General features: G+C 44.3%; 1 protein-coding gene across 2 annotated transcripts in view; it reads right to left on the bottom strand.

Annotated features, from left to right (window-relative positions):
• Positions 1 to 13,239, bottom strand: part of LOC104933087 (ubiquitin-conjugating enzyme E2 E2) — a 34,780-nt gene extending 21,541 nt beyond the window's left edge. The window contains exons 1-3 of one of the 2 annotated variants that reach the window (XM_027287088.1): positions 13,018 to 13,239; positions 10,635 to 10,818; positions 9,160 to 9,210 (exon numbers count right to left, since the gene is read on the bottom strand). In XM_027287088.1, the coding sequence (XP_027142889.1) occupies positions 9,160 to 9,210; positions 10,635 to 10,810 (227 nt within the window). In that variant the 5' untranslated portion in view covers positions 10,811 to 10,818; positions 13,018 to 13,239. The remainder of the gene's footprint in view (positions 1 to 9,159; positions 9,211 to 10,634; positions 10,819 to 13,017) is intronic. The other variant, XM_027287087.1, reaches the window with a different exon arrangement.
• Positions 13,240 to 21,269: the final 8,030 nt, after the last annotated feature.

Raw genomic sequence — 21,269 nt, 5'->3', positions numbered from 1 at the left:
GGTTACCCCGTACGCCGAGCTGAATCAATCCAAACAGCAGTCACTATCGGACTGAGGAAGTATACGAAAGAGAGAGAGAGAGAGAGGTTTGAAGAACTGGCCTTTCACTCAGGAAGTTTGTCCTCGACGGGGGTTTCAAAGTCACGCTATGGAAGGAAGCTGTAAATAGAAAGGCTGAAGTAAAAGCAAAATTTTGCTTTTTTTGAGATTTTTGGTGCGGTATGCTGTTTTTTTTTTTGTTGTTTACCTCGGAGCCGCTACATGTGAGCAGCATCTGATGCATTGCAGAGTGCCTGTGTGTGTGTGTTTGCCTCTGGCTACGAAATGAATAATGCAGAGTATATATATATCATTACCATAATACACGGGCTTTGCGTAAAAAGGAAAAACTGCACAACATCATGAGTCATAAAAATATCACTTAGCCAACAAAGCATAGCTGTATACCCAGGGTGAGCGATGACACAACAAATGGTTAAAAGAAAAAAAAAAAAATGATAAAAGCGAGGACGCTCAAAGTAAAAAGTTGTGCAATGTGGCAGAAAATAAAACCATTTGGAGAGCACAATGTCGGAGATATTAATCATAATTTACATGACAAGTAGTTTTTCTGTGTGTGTGTGTGTGTGTGTGTGTGCTGTTGAGGGGTAATTATAAACATTTGCTTTGCTTGAATAAAACAAGTTAGAGTTTATGCTGACATGCAAATCGGCGCGCAGGCCGAGGGATTCACGGGGAACGCAGCTTCGGGAGAGGAAACTGCCTCAAAAACAGATTTGCCTCCGAGACACAAAACTGCAGCCTCCTGCAAATTTATGTACTAAATTAGTGGAGAGTACGATGTTAATATTCTTTAATTTCACAGCTCTGCACCAAACGTCTATTCGCTTGTAATTAGAGACGATCTCTTCTGCCTCCCTGCTCCCTCCTCGCTCTCTTTTTCTGGGCAGCCATGTGGCCGAGTGGAACGGACTTATTACCAAAAGGTCAGTGATCAGGACAAGCCAAGCTGCCAGATCTGCCGTGGAGCCCGCTACTCGGGGGTTGGTCTTATTCCCTCGACGCCGTATTATCCCCGAGGTTTGCAGGTAGAGAGGGGTTTTAAAAAGCTGCGAGTTAAACAAATCGTCGAGGAGAAAAAAAAAAGGGGGCATTCCTCTGGGATGTTATTCACTGGTAATTATTCATTTCACCATTTACAACAGCTTGTTAAGAGTGTTAACATTTCAGACTGCAAATATGTCATTAAGACACTTTAAATCTCCTTGGCAGGAGCTCTGGTTTTGTGGCTTCAAGGAGAAGGAGGAGGAGGGGGGGGATCTATTAGGTTCTGAGATCCCAGTCACGGGGGTAATGGGATCGCAGCGCGATTGTTTGCTGTATTTGTTCTCTTGCCAAAAGATTCTCCTGTTTGCTTTCGTGTCAGCCTCAGATTACCGTTCAGTCACTCTCGAGGACCTAAAAAAACAAAACAAAAACAAAACAGAACTGCTTCTGCGGTAGCGGTCGGCGTAACAGCGAAAAACACAAAATGTCCACACGCCGTGCTTCATGCTCGGCTTCCCCTTCGCGAACCCATTAATAACATTCTGGACAAATGTTTGCCAGAAAACTACCTCACAAATGAGGACATTGAGAATTCAATGGCACACATGAATCAAGGCAGGCCGTGTTTGCTGTCAAACAAGTGCCGCAGTGGAAAACATTAAGGATAAATTAAACTCAGGCCGGTGTCAGAGGGAGAGCGTATGTTGCCGTCGTTCTATAGGGGGCAAATTTATTTCTTTTTCCGCTCGCAAACCTTGTATATGTGAGAGGAAATGATGAGGTTGGATCTGTTCGCTCAGGAAGAAAATGATTTTCAGCAGATGTTTCATAAAGGAGAATGGTGGCCGTAACAAATCAGCAGCAACTCCAGTCCATCTGCATGCAACATCCTTCTGCTCTCTATAAACATATCTTTATTTATCCTTTTTTCCCTGACAGCATATTTTCCATCTTCTGGTCATTTTTGGAGGACACTTATTCATCTAAAGATAAATGTTAGCAAATAAACAGCTGCTCAGACTTAATGTCTTTTCAACTGCTGCAAACTAAAGGCCCTTCAGACGATGTGGTACTCTCTTTATCTTCGTCCATCGTTGAACTCAACGTTCAGCTTTACGGAAGCTGTCAGAAGTCGAATCTTTGAAGCAGACGGCTGTATGGAGTCTTGTGAACTTCAGTCACTGCTGAAAACTTGTTCTCACTCTCACTGAACCCCAAATTGCTTCTGAAAGCTGTGTGAATGATTTGCTCGTGTGTGACGGGCAGCTGGCACCTCGCCTCTGCTGTCAGTAAATGAACGGGTGAAAGAGATATGTCGTGTAAAAGCACCTCGAATAGTTCAAGTAAAAGCCGAACCGGTCTTGAGTTTGCTTTTCAAAATATGAACACAATTCTATGTTTAGGCATGTTTACAGGATAACTAGAAGTTGGAATAGAAATAAACTTATTATTACCTTTAATTCTTTTGATGTGTTCAAGTTAGGGCTGCCACAAACGATTATTTTGATAGTCGACTAATCACCGATTATTTTTCCGATTAGTCGACTAATCGGATCATGCGTATATTCACTGTCCCGGAAAGAAGCGGGTGGGCGGGCGTTGTAAACCTCGCGGACGGAGCCGCGAGCCACCTTCGCCCCAGAGTCTTTCCATGCCGACCCAGAGCCTCCGCGGAGTAAATAATCATCAACATAATCGTGACTAATCGACTAATCGTGGCAGCCTTAGTTCAAGTGCATTTAACAGTAAAAGTACAGTCCATTTACCATTTAACATGTACATCTTTGAAGTTTCCAGTAGTACACAGTTCCAGTTAGCTCATTTGAAGTATTACAGTCGTTACTGTTTTGCTGTTAGGATTCAGAAAATTACTAAAAACGCACAATTGCATCAAGTATAACAGGAGAAATGTGATCCAGGTGGCACAAAACCTGAAGCTTTGTTTTATATCATTGCACACTGAACCTCTTCAGACCGCTGGTCAGACAGAAACACTTTAACGTGTCACTCAGACGTGTCTGGGAAATTGTTATTTACACCATTTACTGACATTTTATAGAATAAAGCAATAAACAAAAGATGACTTTGAGTCTGATTTTATTTGTAAATGGTATTCTGTGGTGTACTGTGGTAATTAGGTGGTTCAAAGTCTCATAGCCTCTTTGTTTCCATACACAACTCAACAGAAAGAAATGTGACTGTGGTTGACTCTGTAAGAACTTGTTTCGCATTCGTATCTGCTTCCTCGTTCTCTTCATTTCACCGACATTTCATCACCCTTTAAAAAAAACGTCAATTTCCATCCAAACCTCCTCGTTAGTCTCTGACCCTGCCGCGTACGTATGCATAGGTTTTTTTCTTTAATGCTCCCGCCTTTTTATTTATTCTGCTCGGTAAACAAAACGATTTTGAATCGCGGCGTCGCCTTCGTGACGGTTTTTAGATTTTGCAGTCAATGAAGAAGACCTTCACTGAAAAGGTCAGGGAGATGCCGGCTTTAGACGCAGATGGGTTGCCTATAATTCATCAATATTTATAAAAAGGCGGAGATTATGGAACAAGACATCGATTAGAGCTGATTCAGCCAAGGTCAAATGTAGCAGTTATCGCTTGTTGTGCTCGCTTTAAAACGGGCTTTACACCGCAGAGATCCTAGATAATTCATTGAAGTTGCCAATGCACAATGCAAGTGATCAACTCCAACACCCGGGAGGTATTCCTGCAGCTCGACCCCCCTCCTCCTCCTCCTTTTGCCTCCGGTCCACATCCCTCCACCCCCCTCATGAATATTGATAACCCTCCCCCTGCTGTGCTTAATGGTAATGCTGTGAAAAATGATGCTGGGTGTGCCACTCGCACATAATCCCCCAGGGGCATGGCACAAAACTAATATGCAGCTTTCACAGACGTGAAGATGATCCCCATCAGCGAGACGAGAACCGGAGGTCAGAACCTTCGATGAGGAGAGCCTCGTTTCTTGGAGAGACTCGACGGTGATGGAGATACATATTCATGTCAACGCGGCTTTAAGCCAGCGAGCATGTGTGTGTGTGTGTTCGGTGACTCTTTCCCTACAGCTTGCATGATGTCATAGGGGAGTGACAGCTCTGTTTTGGGCATCATGGGGGCATTACATCACACCAGGAAAATTCAGACACCAAAAAGGAGGCTGTTTGTTCCAAAGTCCGGCCAAAGTCCATATATCACAGCTGCACCAAAGGAAGGATGACATTCGAGGCGGTCGGCTGATGTTGTAATCAAGAGACAAACACGCCAACAGCACAGCGTAAGACTTGACAGTTTTTACAAACCCCTCGTCCAAACAGCAACTGTCCACGACAGCCGTAAATTGGCCTGTCAGGCTTGAGATTTCGTGTGCAAGGAGCTGAAGGAAGAGCGATACCGAAATCTAACCAAAAATACAAGAACGAATATGAGAGAAATCAAAGAGTATGTAATCCAACATTAGCTGTTCCAAGTGTGAAAGAGAAACTACAGCAGCCGCGGCAGAAGAACAAGAACAACACCGCTTTAACGTAGCAACTAAGTGCATTTAAGAACGAAGCGAAGTCAAACGGACTCGGAAACGTCACCGATCAGACGATCAAACCAATCAAACTCCTCCTCTGAAACTGAGACTATCCAGGTGGATTCATGGACTCGGACGGACGCTCCGCCTGTTGTGTTCTAACTTTGTTTATTTCACGTAGCCAGCTTCTAAATCTGTGTCTGACTCTGCAAAATAGTGACACAAAGATGTTTAATTTGCTTTTTATATCTGGTTCTTTGACAAAGGCCGCATTGGTTGAGAGACACAGACAGTGAATGAGCGCGAGAGAGCGCCTGATCTCGTCTGAAGTTGGCGTTAGCCTTTTCAACCACCTCGCGGAGCGAACGCTGCCGGTGACAGTTTTTGTAAAAATTCAAAGCGCTACAGGAGTTATTCTGTGATCAACTTCTGCTGTATCGACTCCATCTACTTCCACTTTAGTAAGTTCCTGACAGAAGAGGCGTGGTGGGGAGGGGGGTGAGCCTGTTACTCAAAATGCACCGCGGGTTGTGGCTGCATTGCATGAAATCTATTTGAGCTGCTTCGGGATGAGGGATCGAGGGAGTCTCTGCCTCTTCTGCGATGGATTATTCTGCTGTGATTGCTGAACGTCAGCGTACAATGGCAGCTTTTGGGGGGGAAAATGAATCTTTGAATCGGGATGGGTCGACACGAAAATCTGACATTTACTATTATATTTTAGTCAGCTGAACATTGTTCTGCCATCAGTCAAACTGTAGCTGTGGAGAAAAGTGTCTGGTTGGCCATCTGTGATTTGAAGATAAACACATCAAACAGCAGAGCGGTCCAGAACTTGCAAGGTACATCATCAAGTCGCTGTTACTTTAATGAGACCAAATGTCTCTGTTTGGATTTCGGCTTCGAATGTTGACAGCCGGTAGATTAATGTTACAAGGAAGGGGACAGTAAGAGACACAACGACAAATTCAGCTAAAACAATCCGTGCACAGACGTTATAGGTAGGGGAAATATAAACTGAGGAGCAGAAAGGAGCATATGAGATGTGGGAGAGCTGGAATGTGATTCAGGCGGGAATGTGAAGATAAAGCTGAATGATCCTTTCAGTTTAAGATTACCACATTGTTCCTGTGCTCTGTGGACAGACATAATATTCTTAACCAGCTCTAAAATCGGTGATTCATCCGCAATTATTTTCATGATCGTTTAAAGTCATTTAATCTAACGACGTTCATCGATTCCAGCTTCCGGAGAGGGGGGAAACAAGAGGATTGTCTGCTTTTCTGTGCTTTGTGTGTTATTATTGTGAATTTAATATCTTTGGCCTGTTTGTTGGAGACATGAGAAGCTTTTTTAAGGATGTCACTTTGAGCATCAGCGCCAGGTGGGTCATAGCTCGGACCTCTTCTTCTTTTTTTTGTATAATTTTGACACTAATCTCCGTCGGGTTGTGTGCAAACATGGACTCGGAACGATGGAGCGATTTGTCTTTTTTCTGTTAGAGGGACTACTTCATGATACATTGGTAACCTATTAGGAAAATAATAAAAAAGCCAAGGCTCCATGCAAAAGTCAAAGGAAGGAGACGAGGATGCAGAGCTGGATCTGACGGAGGAGTATGGAGAGTGTAGCATCACAGAGACGTGGCTGAATGAACTCGCTGGACGGCTTTGAACTTGTAAGAACTGACAGCAGTGAGAGAGAGAGGAGGAACGACACACAGCAAAGGACCAAAGGTTTGAGTCAGAACCGGGTCGCTGTGGACAGGAAGGACTCAGCCTTTCCTACGTGGGCGTGCACTCTACCAGATGAGCCACCAGGGCGCTCCTACTTATTTCTTACCCACCTTGTACATTGTGAGCCGCTGTAACAAGTGAATTCTCCGGTGTGGGATCAATAAAGTCGATCTTATCTTACTATTTTTATCAACAGTTATTTGAGAAAATAATCTGCACGTTCAGGGTAAAGCTTCCACAGACAGTGAAGTAGGATTAGTTTTGGTTCACCGTCATAACTCTAACTGTCAGGTTAAAGTAACCTGAAACATATTTTCTATCTACACAGCGACACACTTTTTTAAAATCACGATAACATGAGCCTGAATCTGCACGGCCAATGAGCCTGTCATGTTCCTCCGCTCTTTATCTAATCAAAGTTTGATTCCTGGTAAGATTACTGCAACGTTTGTTGCAACGTGCAAAAAGGCAGGAAAACACGGTTCCTTTCAGGCGCCGCGACAATAGGTGTGAAAAATCACAGGCTGCCTTTACAATATACTTGATGTGTATGACAGTGAGAATAATTGCCGTGTCAAATCCTCTCGGGCTTCGACGCGTTCCCGTTCGTTTGATGCATGACGACTGCCAAGGTGACAGGCGAGCTGTCACAATGCCGAGAGTGAGACGGAGCTCGCAGACGGATTTAAATACTTGTTTTTGGTGACACAGCGGTAAAAGTGCGACTTGTTCACACTGTATGGAAATTCAACAACTTAAGCATTAATATTAAAAGATTCTTCACAGTCACAGAAAGCCAGGAAATATTAGAGAGCATCGTCATATTCAACGCAGCCGAGGGTTGACTCGGTAACCTTGGCTGAACGCGAGAAGAAACAGCGTGGGTGTTTTATTAGATTTAACAAAAAGGGCACCTCCTGCCACAGAGGTTTCACAAAATTAAGTCTTAAAACTTCCAAAAGGCGTTGAATGTTAAATTGTGTCTGGAAAAAGAGCAGCATGATCCACATCTACATCTCTGAAGGTGACGCCGGAGAGACTGTAGGTGACGCGAAGGAGATGGCTGATTTGAAAACTGCACGACGACGATGAGGACGAAGTGACGAGAGAGTCTGAGGTGGTGGTGATGGAGGTGGGGGGCTCCTCAGCCGTGAAAACAGATGAGATGACATACATCAACGGGGCCTCAGCGTCGTGTTTGTCGAAACGTGGCGATGTGAATCTTTTTAACGCAACTGTCTGTCTGTCTGTCCGCCTCCTGACGGGGGGCCGACAGCCTGTGACTCCATTTGTTGAAATGAAATGAATAACCTTTCAGGCTGACCTGGCCGCCGGGAGCGTGTGCGGCATACAAATGACGACACCGGGGCCACCGCCACCACCGCCGCCACCGCCGCTCATTCATGCAGGAGGACGTAAAATGGTGCTACAATCATTTTGCGTGAGAAATTTGGCGTTTGATGCCTCGTCATTGTTAGAAAGGGAGGGGGGGGGGCTAATCTATTTGGGTGCATTACAGAAAACACATTATTAGATTTTGGTATCATTTTGAGTGTATTAAAAAAAAAGGGGGGGGAACACACACACACACACACACACACACACACACACACACACACACACACACAGAAAAGGATTATCTTGAAGAAAGCTTAATTGTTTCCCAGGCAACTAGCTCCCCACTAAGACGGTGACTGTGAAATTTCCGCTAGCGATTATTTTACTTTCAAATGACTTACTCGTGTCCTCCAGCTAAATCCTTCATGTGAGCCAACCTAGTTTTTTTTTTTTTTTTTTTTTTTTTTTTTTTTTTTTTTTCGAGGAGGGGGAGGCGGCGGCGGCGGCGGCGGGGGTTTGAAATAGATTAGAGTCCTCGAGGAAAACAACATCTCTTTTAGCCTCCGGTACAATAACAAAACTGGGCTGTGAGCTGGAATGAAAAGGTTAGCTCAATGTTTATCGTTAATGATGGCGGGGGTTCTGATGAGACCCAGCAGGGGTGATTAATTCATGCAATAAACAAGTCCGTCTAGGGTGCAGTGATTCCAAATCGCCAGATGAGTCATACAAAGCCATTTTCCTTAATCATTTTAAAAGCAGGTGTCCATGAACAAATCGGACCGATCCAAAAATTGTCAGCGTCTCCCCACAAGTGTCCTCAATCTCGCAAGGAGAAGAAGAAGGAGGAGGAGGAGGAGGGCCGGCTTCCATTTTCTTTTCTCAATTTGCAGCCGAGTGCTGATTCAGGGAGTAATTAGCGTTACCGTAATAAACAGAGCCATAATCAGTGTCACTTTGGTGTTATTTAAGTCGATAAAAAAAGCCAGCTCCTCATCCCCAAAGGCACGCCTTTTGTCATGTCAAGAGAGACTGATGCACATGTGGTCTGCCACTCGCTCGCGACCATATCTCTTCCTCAAAGGGCTGAGAGCCGCGGCAGTAGCACACAATAACCATTGTCTGTGGTAAATCCCCAGCAGAGCGAGGAGAGAGGAGGGAGAGGGGAGGCGGAGGGGGACCGCACGAGAACCGAGACAGTTGTTAAAGTAACATCGCTGTTCGTTTTTTCACCATGATAGTCGGATCTTAAAGGCTGTGTGTTTTTGTGGTGTAAACTATGCGGCAACAACAACAACAACAACAGAGCGGGCTCTAATTCACCTGAGATTACCATCTCAAACAAAAAAAACAAAAACACAAAGAGCATTATGGGAACAAAGGCGAGTGCATCGCAGCGCGGCCTTTGCTTCTTAAGAGACAACAAGCCGTCTACATTCATTACAGTTTGACCATCTGTACGCACACACAGGCTTGCGAATCATCTCTGACGAGATGACGTCCTCTTACCTGCAGTTTGGAGGCGGGTCTAGTGTTATTTCTGCGAGCTCTTTCTGAATCCTGGAAGAGAGAAAAGATTATATTGTTAAGAATCAACGTTGAAGAGAGAGGCGAATCTCCAGAGGATAAAAAGCTGAAAGGCGACCCCGCAGACACATGAGGTAAGTGTTTGGAGCTCGCGATGAGGTAAATGTTGCACATAGTACCCAAACGCTGACATAGCTGCTGAGAACATTTATTCCAAAAGATCTGCACGCAGATTGGAAACGGCGCTGCTGACAGTATAAGGAATGGACGGCACATGCGTGACGTCGTCCACAGGTTTTTGACGAGCTGCTTTCAAGCCTCAAGTCTCTTCCGCCTCCCTCTAATCTAAAAAAAAAAAATCGGCAAAGACGTGGATCATCGGTGGACCAACTGGCGCCCAAGCAAACCACCTGTAACGCTACCCACCTGTCCGTTAAAGTGGGCATGCTCTTAATTATGCACAAGTTTAAGCCTTAATATAATCTGAACAGGTGAGTTGTATATAAATTCACCCTCAGTACAGTTGTCATGAACGGGGAAATCAGCTACAGAGACCAAAACTGTTTTTTGTACCAGGCTGTGAACATGTTTATTTCTGCTGTGAAGTTGGACATTTGAACATGGGGACTTATGGAGACTGACTCACTTCTGGAGCCAGCCTCAAGTGGACGTTTGAGGAGCTGCAGTCTTTTGGCACAGTCAACGGAGGTTGCCTTTATTTCCCATCCTTATAGAGGGTATAAATTAAGAAAGGCCAGCTCATCACTGCAGCTTAAATATAATAGAAATGATTTAGGTGTTCATCCTTCTCACTGCGGTCACGCGTCTGTTGTTGCAGCACGAGGACGAACGCGAGAATTTCAGATAACCGTGCGAAATGATGATTCAGACTGAAGGGTGACCGAGTGCAAAACATAAACGCAGAGCTCCAGACGACACTGAGCGTTGCAGCGCTTTGTTGTGCTGATGGCTCTCTCTGGTTTTTAAGTGAAGCACAGACACACAAAAGAGAGAGAGACCATCATAACATCAGTCGGCCGTTATAAAAAGACTCGGCGGCCTCGGCCAACCCTTTCGCTCACGCGGTTGCATAATTCTGTCATCGCCTGTCTTTTTTTAGGGAATAAGTGCCAAGACTGGTGGAGGTAAGTGTCGGTGGTGGAGGAGAGACGAGAGCGCCGCGCAGCATGAGGCAAATCTACTTAAACAAACAGGCTGGAGTCGCAGTATCTCTTTTAAAATTACAGCAGCGACAGTCGGGCGTGTTACCACCTTTCTGTGGGTTTAGTCAGTGAATAGCGTGGATGTTTGAAATGACAATGCCTGCGGGACTGTGATCTTTTTATATATCTTCACACACACACACCCCGGGGCACAAAGGAGGGAGGGGAGGCCTTTAGTTTAACAAACAACCCCTGTGTTTAAGTGTTGCTCTCCCTTTTTTTTTTCCCCCGTACCTCTTGGCACTAGTTGAAAGTTTAGCAGCGGTTTTACTCGAGATCTTGGTCTCCTTCTTTTTGGGCTGTGCTTGCTCTCGCTCCTGTTCGGGTGGTACCGATTCCCTTTGTTCAATGTCTGAGCTTCCCCCGCTGGTGCTGGGGCTGTCGTCCGGTCTCTGCACTTCGCTGGACATCGTGGGCCCTATGAAGGGAAAAAAAAAAGTGAGCAACATGAGCAAGTTTCCACTCCGGTGGAAGATGATGACATGATGACACAATGGGCAGATTTGAGGGAAGCCTCAGTAAAGATGGGATCGATTTCCAATGTACAACTCTGTGGGTTTGTGGTTCTCAAAGTGATTCCTGCCTCGAAGTCTGCAAAGACATGCACTTAAAACAGGTTAACTGGTGACTCTAAATTCCCCTTAGGTGTGACGGTTTTTTGCCTCCATGTTCCCTGAGATGAACCAGCAACTTGTCCAGCAATCTCCTTTGCGTCACCTACAATCTCTGGTGGGTACCCCACCTTTTCTCACCTTAAAGTCAGCTGAAAAGGTGGGGTACCACCAAGCCTGTGTGTGTGTACAGATGCTCAAACTGTAATGAATGTAGACAGCTTGTTGTCTTTTCTAGAAGTCAACTGAGATAGGCGACCCTGACAGGGGTGGTAACCCACCTTTTCTTACCCTAAAGTCAGCTGAGATAGGCCCTGGACAAGTTGCTGGTCTATCTCAGCTGACTTTAGAGTTAGAAAAGGTGGGGTAAAAGGTGGGGCACCACCCCTGTCAGGGTCGCCTAGCTCAGCTGACTTTAGGGTTAGAAAAGATGGGGTACCACCCTTGTCAGGGTCACCTATCTCAGCTGACTTTAGGGTGAGAAAAGGTGGGGTACCACTCCTGTCAGGGTCGCCTATCTCAGCTGACTTCAGGGTGAGAAAAGGTGGGGTAAAAGGTGGGGTACCACCCCCATCAGTGTCGCCTATCTTAGCTGACTTTAGGGTTAGAAAAGATGGGGTACCACCCTTTTTAGGGTCGCCTATCTCAGCTGACTTTAGGGTTAGAAAAGGTGGGGTACTACCCCTGTTAGGGTCGTCTATCTCAGCTGACTTTAGGGTGAGAAAAGGTGGGGTACCACCCCTGTCAGGGTCGCCTATATCAGCTGACTTTAGGGTGAGGAAAGGTGGGGTACCACCCCTGTTAGGGTCGTCTATCTCAGCTGAGTTTAGGTGGGGTACCCACCTTTTCTCACCCTAAAGTCAGCTGAGATAGGCGACCCTGACGGGGATAAGCGCCGACAGAAAACGGATTGATGGATGAACAACGCAAGACATTTTTCAAAACACAGCGAGCCACTCGTGTAACGATCTGCTGGCGGGATCATACATATAACAGGGTAATTGTTTGTAAGACTTCATACGAGAGGCTTTGCCGGCCTTATTACGGTCCTGTGTCAGGGCTTTTCTTCTTCCTCTTTGGATAATCTGCTGGTTTTGGGTCAATGATGTGACCCAACAGATGAATAAAAAGACTCTTTATCTTTAAAAAACACACACACACACATACAGTGGATGTGTTGCGGTTTGAGTGTGATATTTAAGCCGATATATGAGCTATGTGAAGAAGGACAACTCGCCTTTCCCGGGGGGCGGCGGGGAGGAGGGGCGGCATCAACGGCTAACTACCCCCGGTTTAAGACCCCCCCCTCCTCCCCTCCTTCCAAAAAAAAACCAAGTTAAGCTGTTACAGCTCGGTTAAACCGGGTTTGTGTGGATGGGAAAACACAATAGAGGTCGAGTGAAGCCGAGCCGAGCCGAGTCCTACAATCATAAACATATATTATTATTATTAGGGAGCTAGCTAACGTTACAAAGAGGCCGGCCGGGCGGAAAGTAGGGTAGCTAGCTAACGTTACAAAGAGGCCGGCCGGGCGGAAAGTAGGGTACGTTAACCGTTAAACCGCTAAAACAAAAAAAAAGGGGGAGTATTAAAAAAAAAATAAAAACCACAAGAGGCTTTTGTGTTTTTAAAACTCAATGAAAATACGCAGAGAAGAAGGCGTTTCTGCCGGAGACGACCGGGGGCTGATGGAGGACGGTCAACGGCTGCAGGGCCGGCAAGCGGCGGGGAGACGCGGCGGCGAGAGGCGAGAGGCGGCGGCCGTAAATGTGCCGACCTCGCCGTTTGTGGAGTGTCCACATTGTGCGTTGAAGAGCGGTGACCCTGCCTCGGCACAAAGGGAGGCTCGTCCCACACATCCACCCCCCCCACCACCACCACCACCACCAGCAACAGCAGCAGCAGCAGCAACACCACCTCCTCTTTCCCTCCTCCTTCTTCTCCTCTTTCTTTCCACGGGACATTTCACTTACTTTTTTCACGAGGTCACGGTTTTTTGTTTTTACCTGTTTTTGAACCTTACCTGGCGGGTCGGACGTCGATGCTGCGATTCTCGCGTCGTAAATCCCAAAAGGTACCGAGAAGAAAAAGTATATCCCCCCTCTCTCACACACACACACACACGGCCGTCTGCTCGCTCCCGTTGTCCTAGCTATTTAACTGGAGGTAGCAGCAGAAAAGCGATTACAGAAAAACTGAGGCAGCCCCGGACCGCCTCCGCGCGCGCTCCCGGCGCTGCTCGTGCACGTGGGGCTGCATTGGTAGCCCTGCGCGAGGCCATGCTCACTAATGATGGTGCTGTTGCATTTACAATATTTATAAAAAATAAAAAAAACGTCTTTGTTTGTCACCGTGTGCATGCATGCAGGGGTGCAGCTAGAAATCATGCATGTGCAGGAGATGTTGCACCCCCCCCCCCTCCTCCTCAGCATAGAGCAGTGGTTCTTAACCTTGTTGGAGGTACCGAACCCCACCAGTTTCATATGCTCATTCACCGAACCCTTCTTTAGTAAAAAAAATAAAATATGATTTTTTTTACTGGTGCACAAAATGAACCGTGCATTAACATCACCTTGTTCAAATAACAAAACCAACACAGTGCATGAACTCACAACAACTTACCTCAGTGTGACTTCTGCTGTTGCCTTTGAGAGACCAGTTCAGATATGCGTGGCTTCACCTTGGCAAGTGCCAGCCTCATGTCATTTTCACAGCAAAGTCTGTTCCTTTTCTTAGTTTTTATGTCCAGCATCCTCGAAAACGATTGCTCACAAAGATATGTCCACCGAACCCCTGAGACCGACTCACCGAACCCCTAGGGTTCGATCGAACCCAGGTTAAGAACCACTGGCATAGAGGTACCGAGGGCCCAGTTTTGTCCACCTAATGCACACAAAGAGTTTGAGGCATGGTCCCCTTAATGCACGACTTGCTCCAAAATATTGGAGCAAGTCGTCATCTGACTTTAGGGTGAGAAAAGGTGGGTACCCCACCTTTTCAGATGACTTTAGGGTGAGAAAAGGTGGGTACCCACCAGAGATTGTAGGTGACGCGAAGGACATTGCTGGACAAGTTGCCGGTTCATCTCAGGGCACATGAAGGCAAAAAAACGTCACACCTAAGGGGAATTTAAAGGTCACTTTAAGCACTTAAAACGTCTTTATTTATCACCGTGTGCATGCATGCAGGGGTGCAGCTAGAAATCATGCATGTGCAGGAGATGTTGCACCACCACACAAAGAGTCCCCTTAATGGACGACTTGCTCCAATATTTTGGAGGATTATTAACGCTATATCTCCGCCCCCCCTCAGTACAGTTGTCATGAACGGGGAAATTAGCTACAGAGACCAAAACTGTTCTTTGTACCAGGCTGTAAACATGTTTATTTCTGCTGTGAAACATGGGGACTTATGGAGACTGACTCACTTCTGGTTGATGTTTGAGGAACTGCAGTTTTTGGTACTTTTGCATTGGCTTTACTTCCCAAACACGGAGGTTGCTGCTTGGGTGATTATGTTAACTAAAGCAACTAAAGCTTTTTCTTATGGTTAAGTTTAAGCTCTTGGTTAGGGGAGGATTGTGGTTTTAATTTGCACTTAACACTTAAAACGTCTTTATTTATCACCGTGTGCATGCATGCAGGGGTGCAGCTAGAAATCATGCATGTGCAGGAGATGTTGCACCACCACCCCTCAGCATAGAGGTACCGAGAGCCCAGTTTTGTCCACCTAATGCACACAAAGAGTCCCCTTAATGCACGACTTGCTCAATAATTGTGGTTTTAATTTGAAAAGGTCACGTTAAGCACTTAACCAAAAACACAATCTTTGGTTTATTGACAGGGAGCTGGTTGGTTCTGGTTGTGTTTGGACAGTAGCCCCTAGATTTGCGACACTCTCCTGACGTTTTTTTTTTCCTGCACCTGAAAGAACATTTTGCCAGAAAGCTGAATGCTGTTCGTGTCCTGTGTGAAAACCAAATTTTGACTTGTGTTGCGATCTTTTCCTACTCGTAACCAAAGCGGCAACATCCGTGAATGTGAAATGAAGCCATAAAACTGCAGTTCCTAAAACGTCCACTTGAGGCTGGCTCCAGAAGTGAGTCAGTCCCCATGTTTCACAGCAGAAATAAACATGTTTACAGCCTGGTACAAAAAACAGTTTTGGTCTCTGTAGCTGATTTCCCCGTTCATGACAACTGTACTGAGGGTGAATTTTTATTTAAATCACCCACTGACATTATATTAAGGCTTAAAGTTATGCAGGATTAAGAGCGTGGATGCTTTGATTGACAGGTGGGTGCTGTTACAGATGTCTTGTTTGAGCACCCGGGGTTCATTACATGTACAAATCTTTATAAATCTGCTCTTAGATATGCTATGTGCATCGCTCATCTATATGTAAAAGAACCAAATTCACATTTTAAGTTAAGTAGTGTGTCACATGGTTTTAGACACATTGAGCACAGATTATGAGCGATGTTTTTTTATTTTTATTGAAATGGTCCAAAAAAGGCAAATGTCAAGTACATATGTGGTCAGGCACCAAAATCTGCGCACACACAGACTTTGATGTACACTCCCGCTGAGTCTGTGAGGGCCCAGAGCTGTTTGAGTGCTCTGGTTAACGTTTTGAGCTCTTTATGCACACTTTCCATTAAGTCTGCAGACTTTGTTCAAAGTGTTGTGAGTCAAAAACAGCACTGACAGTGTAATTCCACATCATAAAAAATGTTAAAAAGTTTCCCCGCAGTACAAACACACATCGCTGGCTAACCCTTATGATAACATTATGGTGACTTCAAGATATGTCTGTTTTGTTTCAGCTGTACTGTTTTGCTTATAAACAGGGAGCAAACAATATGCACTTTTATATTTCAGTATGAAATATAACCCTTATGCTGTACTGCAGTCTGAAAAGAAATGCCTCTGTTCAGGTAACACAACTTCTCCTAGTCTTCATACAGACTGTTTTACTGAGACACTGCTGTGTTCACGTCATCAGAAAACTCAAGATTGTTGTAAAACTGCAGAGTTGTGTGCGTGATGGATAGAAATGCCGTGTACAACGATTACATTCTGGTTCAGTTACGTCGGACGAGCCATCCTTCTTTGTCCGTTTCCAAACAGAGCACCAACTGGGCTCAATCGGAAACTGGTAATTACGGTAACTTTATGCCACAAACGCTGCATAACAATGATCGCACAGGTGAAATCAATTAAAGCCTGTGAGGTTTCAGTTCTAACGGCTAAGAGGGGGGAGACTTCGGGGAGTGCACGGAGCTCTAAATGTGCTTTCAGGCTGTACATGAAGTGAAAATCAGGAGCTTTGAGGATACATGCAAACAAACAATAACAGATGTGTCGTACATGGGGCCAATTTAGGTGATGATTTCACATGAGCAGCAGCAGCAGCAGACGGAAAACAACTGGAGTTTAATGTCTGAAAATGATCTAAGCTCATAGGTCCACTTACAAGCTTTTAATGGCATCATTTACCGTGATGCAGCCATACGTGGATCTTAGTTTGTGTTGATGTCTTTGTTTAAAACTGGAGTTTAGGTTTTGCTCAGTCTGACTGGTGAGTTGTTTTTTGTCAGACTCCTCCAAGATGGGAATTTGTTCTGTGTTAAATATGTGTGCACTAAATCTGCTTCGTGATTTGGCACAACACAGTGGACATGATGCAAAATGACTGTACAACAGTGCACGGCTGAATAAAGCTGCGCAGCACCTCAGTTTTGTAAATGACAGTGTCAGTATTATTTCAAAAAGAGGAACTGAAACTGATTATTTACAATTGTTTTGAGAGGATGTGGGGAAGCTGAATTTTCCTACCTAGTCAGTGAAACACTGTAATTACCAGCCTTCAAAAATCAGTTAAAAAAGCAACACAAAGGTGCAGTAACTTCCACTCTGCATCATTTAAACCAATGTACAAAAATCTTATAAGATAGATAAGATAAGATCGAGTTTAAGGATCTCAAACCGGGAGTGCATATAAACAAAGTGGATAAGAAATGACTGATAAAATAGGAAATATATAGAAGAAAGTCATGAAGTCATGCTGGTGTTAAAGAGACAGCTGTTGTAATGACGGACCTGTGGTAGCTCCTTCTTACAAAGAGCTGTTTAAGGCCCACACAGTCTCATGCAGGGGGCTGAGAGGAGTCGTTCAAAATGGATGTCAGCTTTAGTAACATCCTCCTCTCATCCATTTCCTCTATGAAGTCTAGGGGGCAGTCCAGGACAGAGCTGAAAGGTCCTCGGTCTCCTCAGTAAGTGGAGGGTGTCTGTGTTGTCCAACCAATCCAGTTTATCGTTGAGGTGGACACCCACCATCTTGATATCCAATCCCTGGATGCTCACTGGTGTGGGTCCCTCCTGAAGTCCATCACCTTCTCCTTTGTCTTGCTGGAAGTTAAAGGTGGTTGAGATTGCACTAGTCGAAGTCACCCCCGTACTCCTGCTCATGTCCTTTACATACACGTCCCATGGTGGCTGTATTATTAGAGAACATCTGGAGGTGACAGCTGTAAGAGTGTTGCGTCTGAAGCCTGGTGTGAACAGGCTGAAGAGAAAAGGACCCCCATGCTTCAAACCACAGTCACCACATCAGACGGTCATGATGCCTCACATACTGCGGTCTGTCAGTGATGGTAAGGATACTCTATGAAGTCTTGCAGTGGCTGACATTTAGCTGCAACTGTTTGACAGTGAGTGGTTTGGTTGATTTTTCATCCACGTTATCCGTCAACAGCAGCAGCACTGAAACTAAATAATTTTTGTCTGTTTTGGTGTAAGAAATGTGAACGAGGCCTGCAGCTCCACACCGAGCAGAACAATATTATCGACTCTGACTCGAGGCGCGCGAGCCGAACGTCCACAACCCAAGAAACAGCTCTGTGATAGTGGAAAAGTCAATGCATGAATTAAATACTTTGTTCAACGATTCTCTTAGTTCAAATAACACTGTGCCACCGCAGCGCTTTCATGGAATATTTAAAGTAAATGTAATCTCACTCGCTGTGAAACTGTGCAAACTCTCCCATCCATTCAGCCGAGCACCCACAAAGCACTAAAAGACTTATTTTATCTCTACCAGTTCTCATCCATACTCTTTGATATGCAAACGCAAGGCAGGCCGTGTTTCAGTCCACGCTGGTTCTATGTCAAATGGTCGAGTAAAAACAGAAACTTGCAGCCGTTACTCTTTCCATTAGTTTACTTTTTATAGCCTCAAACCAACTGTATAGTGATGATGTGTATATAAATATACTCTTCACATCATCAAATCTCAAACACACCTCCACACATCAAGTGAAAATGACCTCCCGTCATCATGTTAACTGGATGTCGCATACAGCCAAATATAAATGTTTGAGTTTTATTCCACCAGGTTTTCATTTGAATTGAATAATGCATGATCTAAACTTGCCTGTTTGCAGTCTCCGTGCACAGGGGTTGCTACATTTTTAATAAAGAGTGTTTGCAGTTTTGTCGATTTCAACCCGTTTGCAAACATGTGTTTGAAATACAGTTAATAAATATTTAAAAACACTGAATATACTTTATATTTGAACAGGTTACAGTGCAAATGTATATTCCCACATCTCCCTTTTTATGCTTTAAACACTACTGCAGCAAAAACAAGAAATGTAACGAGGAAATGTTGTTAACAAACATCCGCCCCCAGCATGGCACGCACTGCTCGTGCACATGGGGCTGCATTGGTAGCCCTGCGCGAGGCCATGCTCCAAAGATACTCACAGATTAACTATAGATGGTGCTGTTGCATGTACATTGTTTATAAAAACGTCTTTGTTTATCACCGTGTACATGCAGGGGTGTAGCTAGAAATCATGCATGTGCAGGAGATGTTGCACCCCCCCACTTGCTTGTTCCACTGCACTCAGCATAGAGGTACCGAGGGCCCAGTTTTGTCCACCTAATGCACACAAAGAGTCCCCTTAATGCACGACTTGATCCAATATTTTGGAGGATTATTAACGCTATCTCCATCTTTTGTACCAGGCTGTAAACATGTTTATTTCTGCTGTGAAGTTGGACTTTTAACATGGGGACTTATGGAGACTGACTCACTTCTGGAGCCAGCCTCGAGTGGACGAGAAACTGCAGTTTTTGGTACTTTTGCACTGGCTTTACTTCCCATACACGGAGGTTGTCGCTTGGATGATTATGTTAACTGACAATATCCGCTTGTAGCAACTAAAGCTACAAGCTTTAAGCTCTTGGTTACGGGAGGATTGTGGTTTTAATTTGAAAAGGTCACTTTAAGCACTTAACCAAAAACACAATCTTTGGTTTATTGACAGGGAGCACATTACTAAACATTACAATAAATGTGTAAATCAGTTCAAATACTTGCACACTGTTCACCTGTTTTCATTTATTTTTCTGACCCACTAAACTAAACTTTACTTTAATGTTGTTTACTTTTTGTCTTGTATGTATCTTTAATGCTCGGCTCTGCTGCTGAAATAAAATAAAATGCCCAGATTTCCCACAGGGATCGTGAATGTTTCATCTGATCTAATCCACTACATTTGTTTCAACTTAGGTTCCTGCTGGCCTGATTTACATGTAATTGTTACGGTGTCACATGTGAGGAGTCCTCAGCGGAGGGTCTGTAAGAGCTGTCCTGCCTTTACTGGCATTTGATGCTCTCATTATGTTTAATACAAACCAGCTCAAACAAGATAACTGCAACCATATGACTGTCAATTCAAATTACATCATCCTTATAGGGGCCTCCTCTGCGCCAAGACGGGGGAATGTCAACGCATTTAAACTGGTCAGATATTATGTCGTTCATATAAGACGAATGTGACACGTTTTATGACTGAAAATGAAAGTAAAATACAAAAAATGATTAGATGATCACGTAAAAAATACAATTTTCTTGAATTTTTGTGTATGAATTTGAGGTACTTGTACTTTACCTTCATTCAAATATATTCTACTTTACACTTATCTGTGAAGGTTTACACTTCTACTACTAAATGTACCTTTGTTTAACTGGGGAAGGTCCCAATGAGATCTCTTTTGCAAAGAAGTGCTGGCCAACACAGGCAACAGCACAAAGACCAAGTCAGTTAAAACAGATACAAAACAAAGCAGACAGTATTAAGACACATCCAACAATATCAGTTTAAGCGGCAACACCCCAACTATTCTGTCTCCAGACCTTTCATAACAGATTTAAAAACATTCAAAGAAATCAGTTTTAGAGTTTTGTAACTTTCTATTATGCACTATACTCCAGTCTGATGGTGCAGCGTATGCAAAGGTCCTTTTCTGTACAAACATTTGGTATAGACAACATATAAAAGTCCCCTGACGAGTACCGTCCATCACACTTTTGAAGAATATAACTGCACAGATAGGATGGAATAATAAAATATATCAGTATGTGTGCCTGCGGGGTGCTAATCCAGACCGTCCTATCTGAGCGTGAAGCTCACAGTGGTGAGTCAAGGCTTGTACTCTACTGCATTCATTTCACGTTTTAGTTATGATCTTACATACAAAAATATATGATAAGCTTATAAAATACGACATAAAAATAGTTATAACTGTCTCGAGCGTTTACAACAGTACATGCTGCTTACACAGAGATGCATTAATGATAATCCAATTATATGATAGATGATAGCGTAGCACTCACAGGCCACCACTTTAAGTACATTTTGCTAATCCTACTTAAGAGACATTATTACTTGTGATGGTGCAAGAATTTCCCCTCGAGGGATCAATATAGTATCTATTCTATTCTATTTTGCAGTATTTAAGGATCTGAATACTTTCTCCTGCACTGCTTAATAAGATACATATTCACCACTATTATCCGTCATTGTTACTCAAACTGTAATTGAATAAAACACCAAACAATTTTTGGTCGTCAATCGTTGCAGCTCTCTCTGGAGCGCCAGCTTAAAAAACCCACACTGCAAATGTAAAACACGGGTTGCTGCGAGCTAAAGCCTTTATTGTCTGGATTAATAACCCCATAGTCAGAGGTAATGGCTCACTGGAAGCACTATTCTTTTCTGCTGCTTTCTCAAGGCGTCAATCCACTGAGCTCTGTAGAAAAACGCCCGGAGGAGGCGAGCTCCGTCGTAAACTAGGAGGAATAAATTGTTAAATAACTGGCTCCAAACCAGCGCTCCATGTGAAACTTGCTCCTCCTGTGCGAGATGTCAGTTAATTACAGTTATGCACACTTTGGTAGAATTTCT

Source organism: Larimichthys crocea, chromosome XIII, assembly GCF_000972845.2.
Source record: "Larimichthys crocea isolate SSNF chromosome XIII, L_crocea_2.0, whole genome shotgun sequence".
NCBI lineage: Eukaryota > Metazoa > Chordata > Actinopteri > Sciaenidae > Larimichthys > Larimichthys crocea.
The sequence above is the reverse complement of the archived record's forward strand: the minus strand, read 5'-3'. Positions and strand labels throughout refer to the sequence as shown.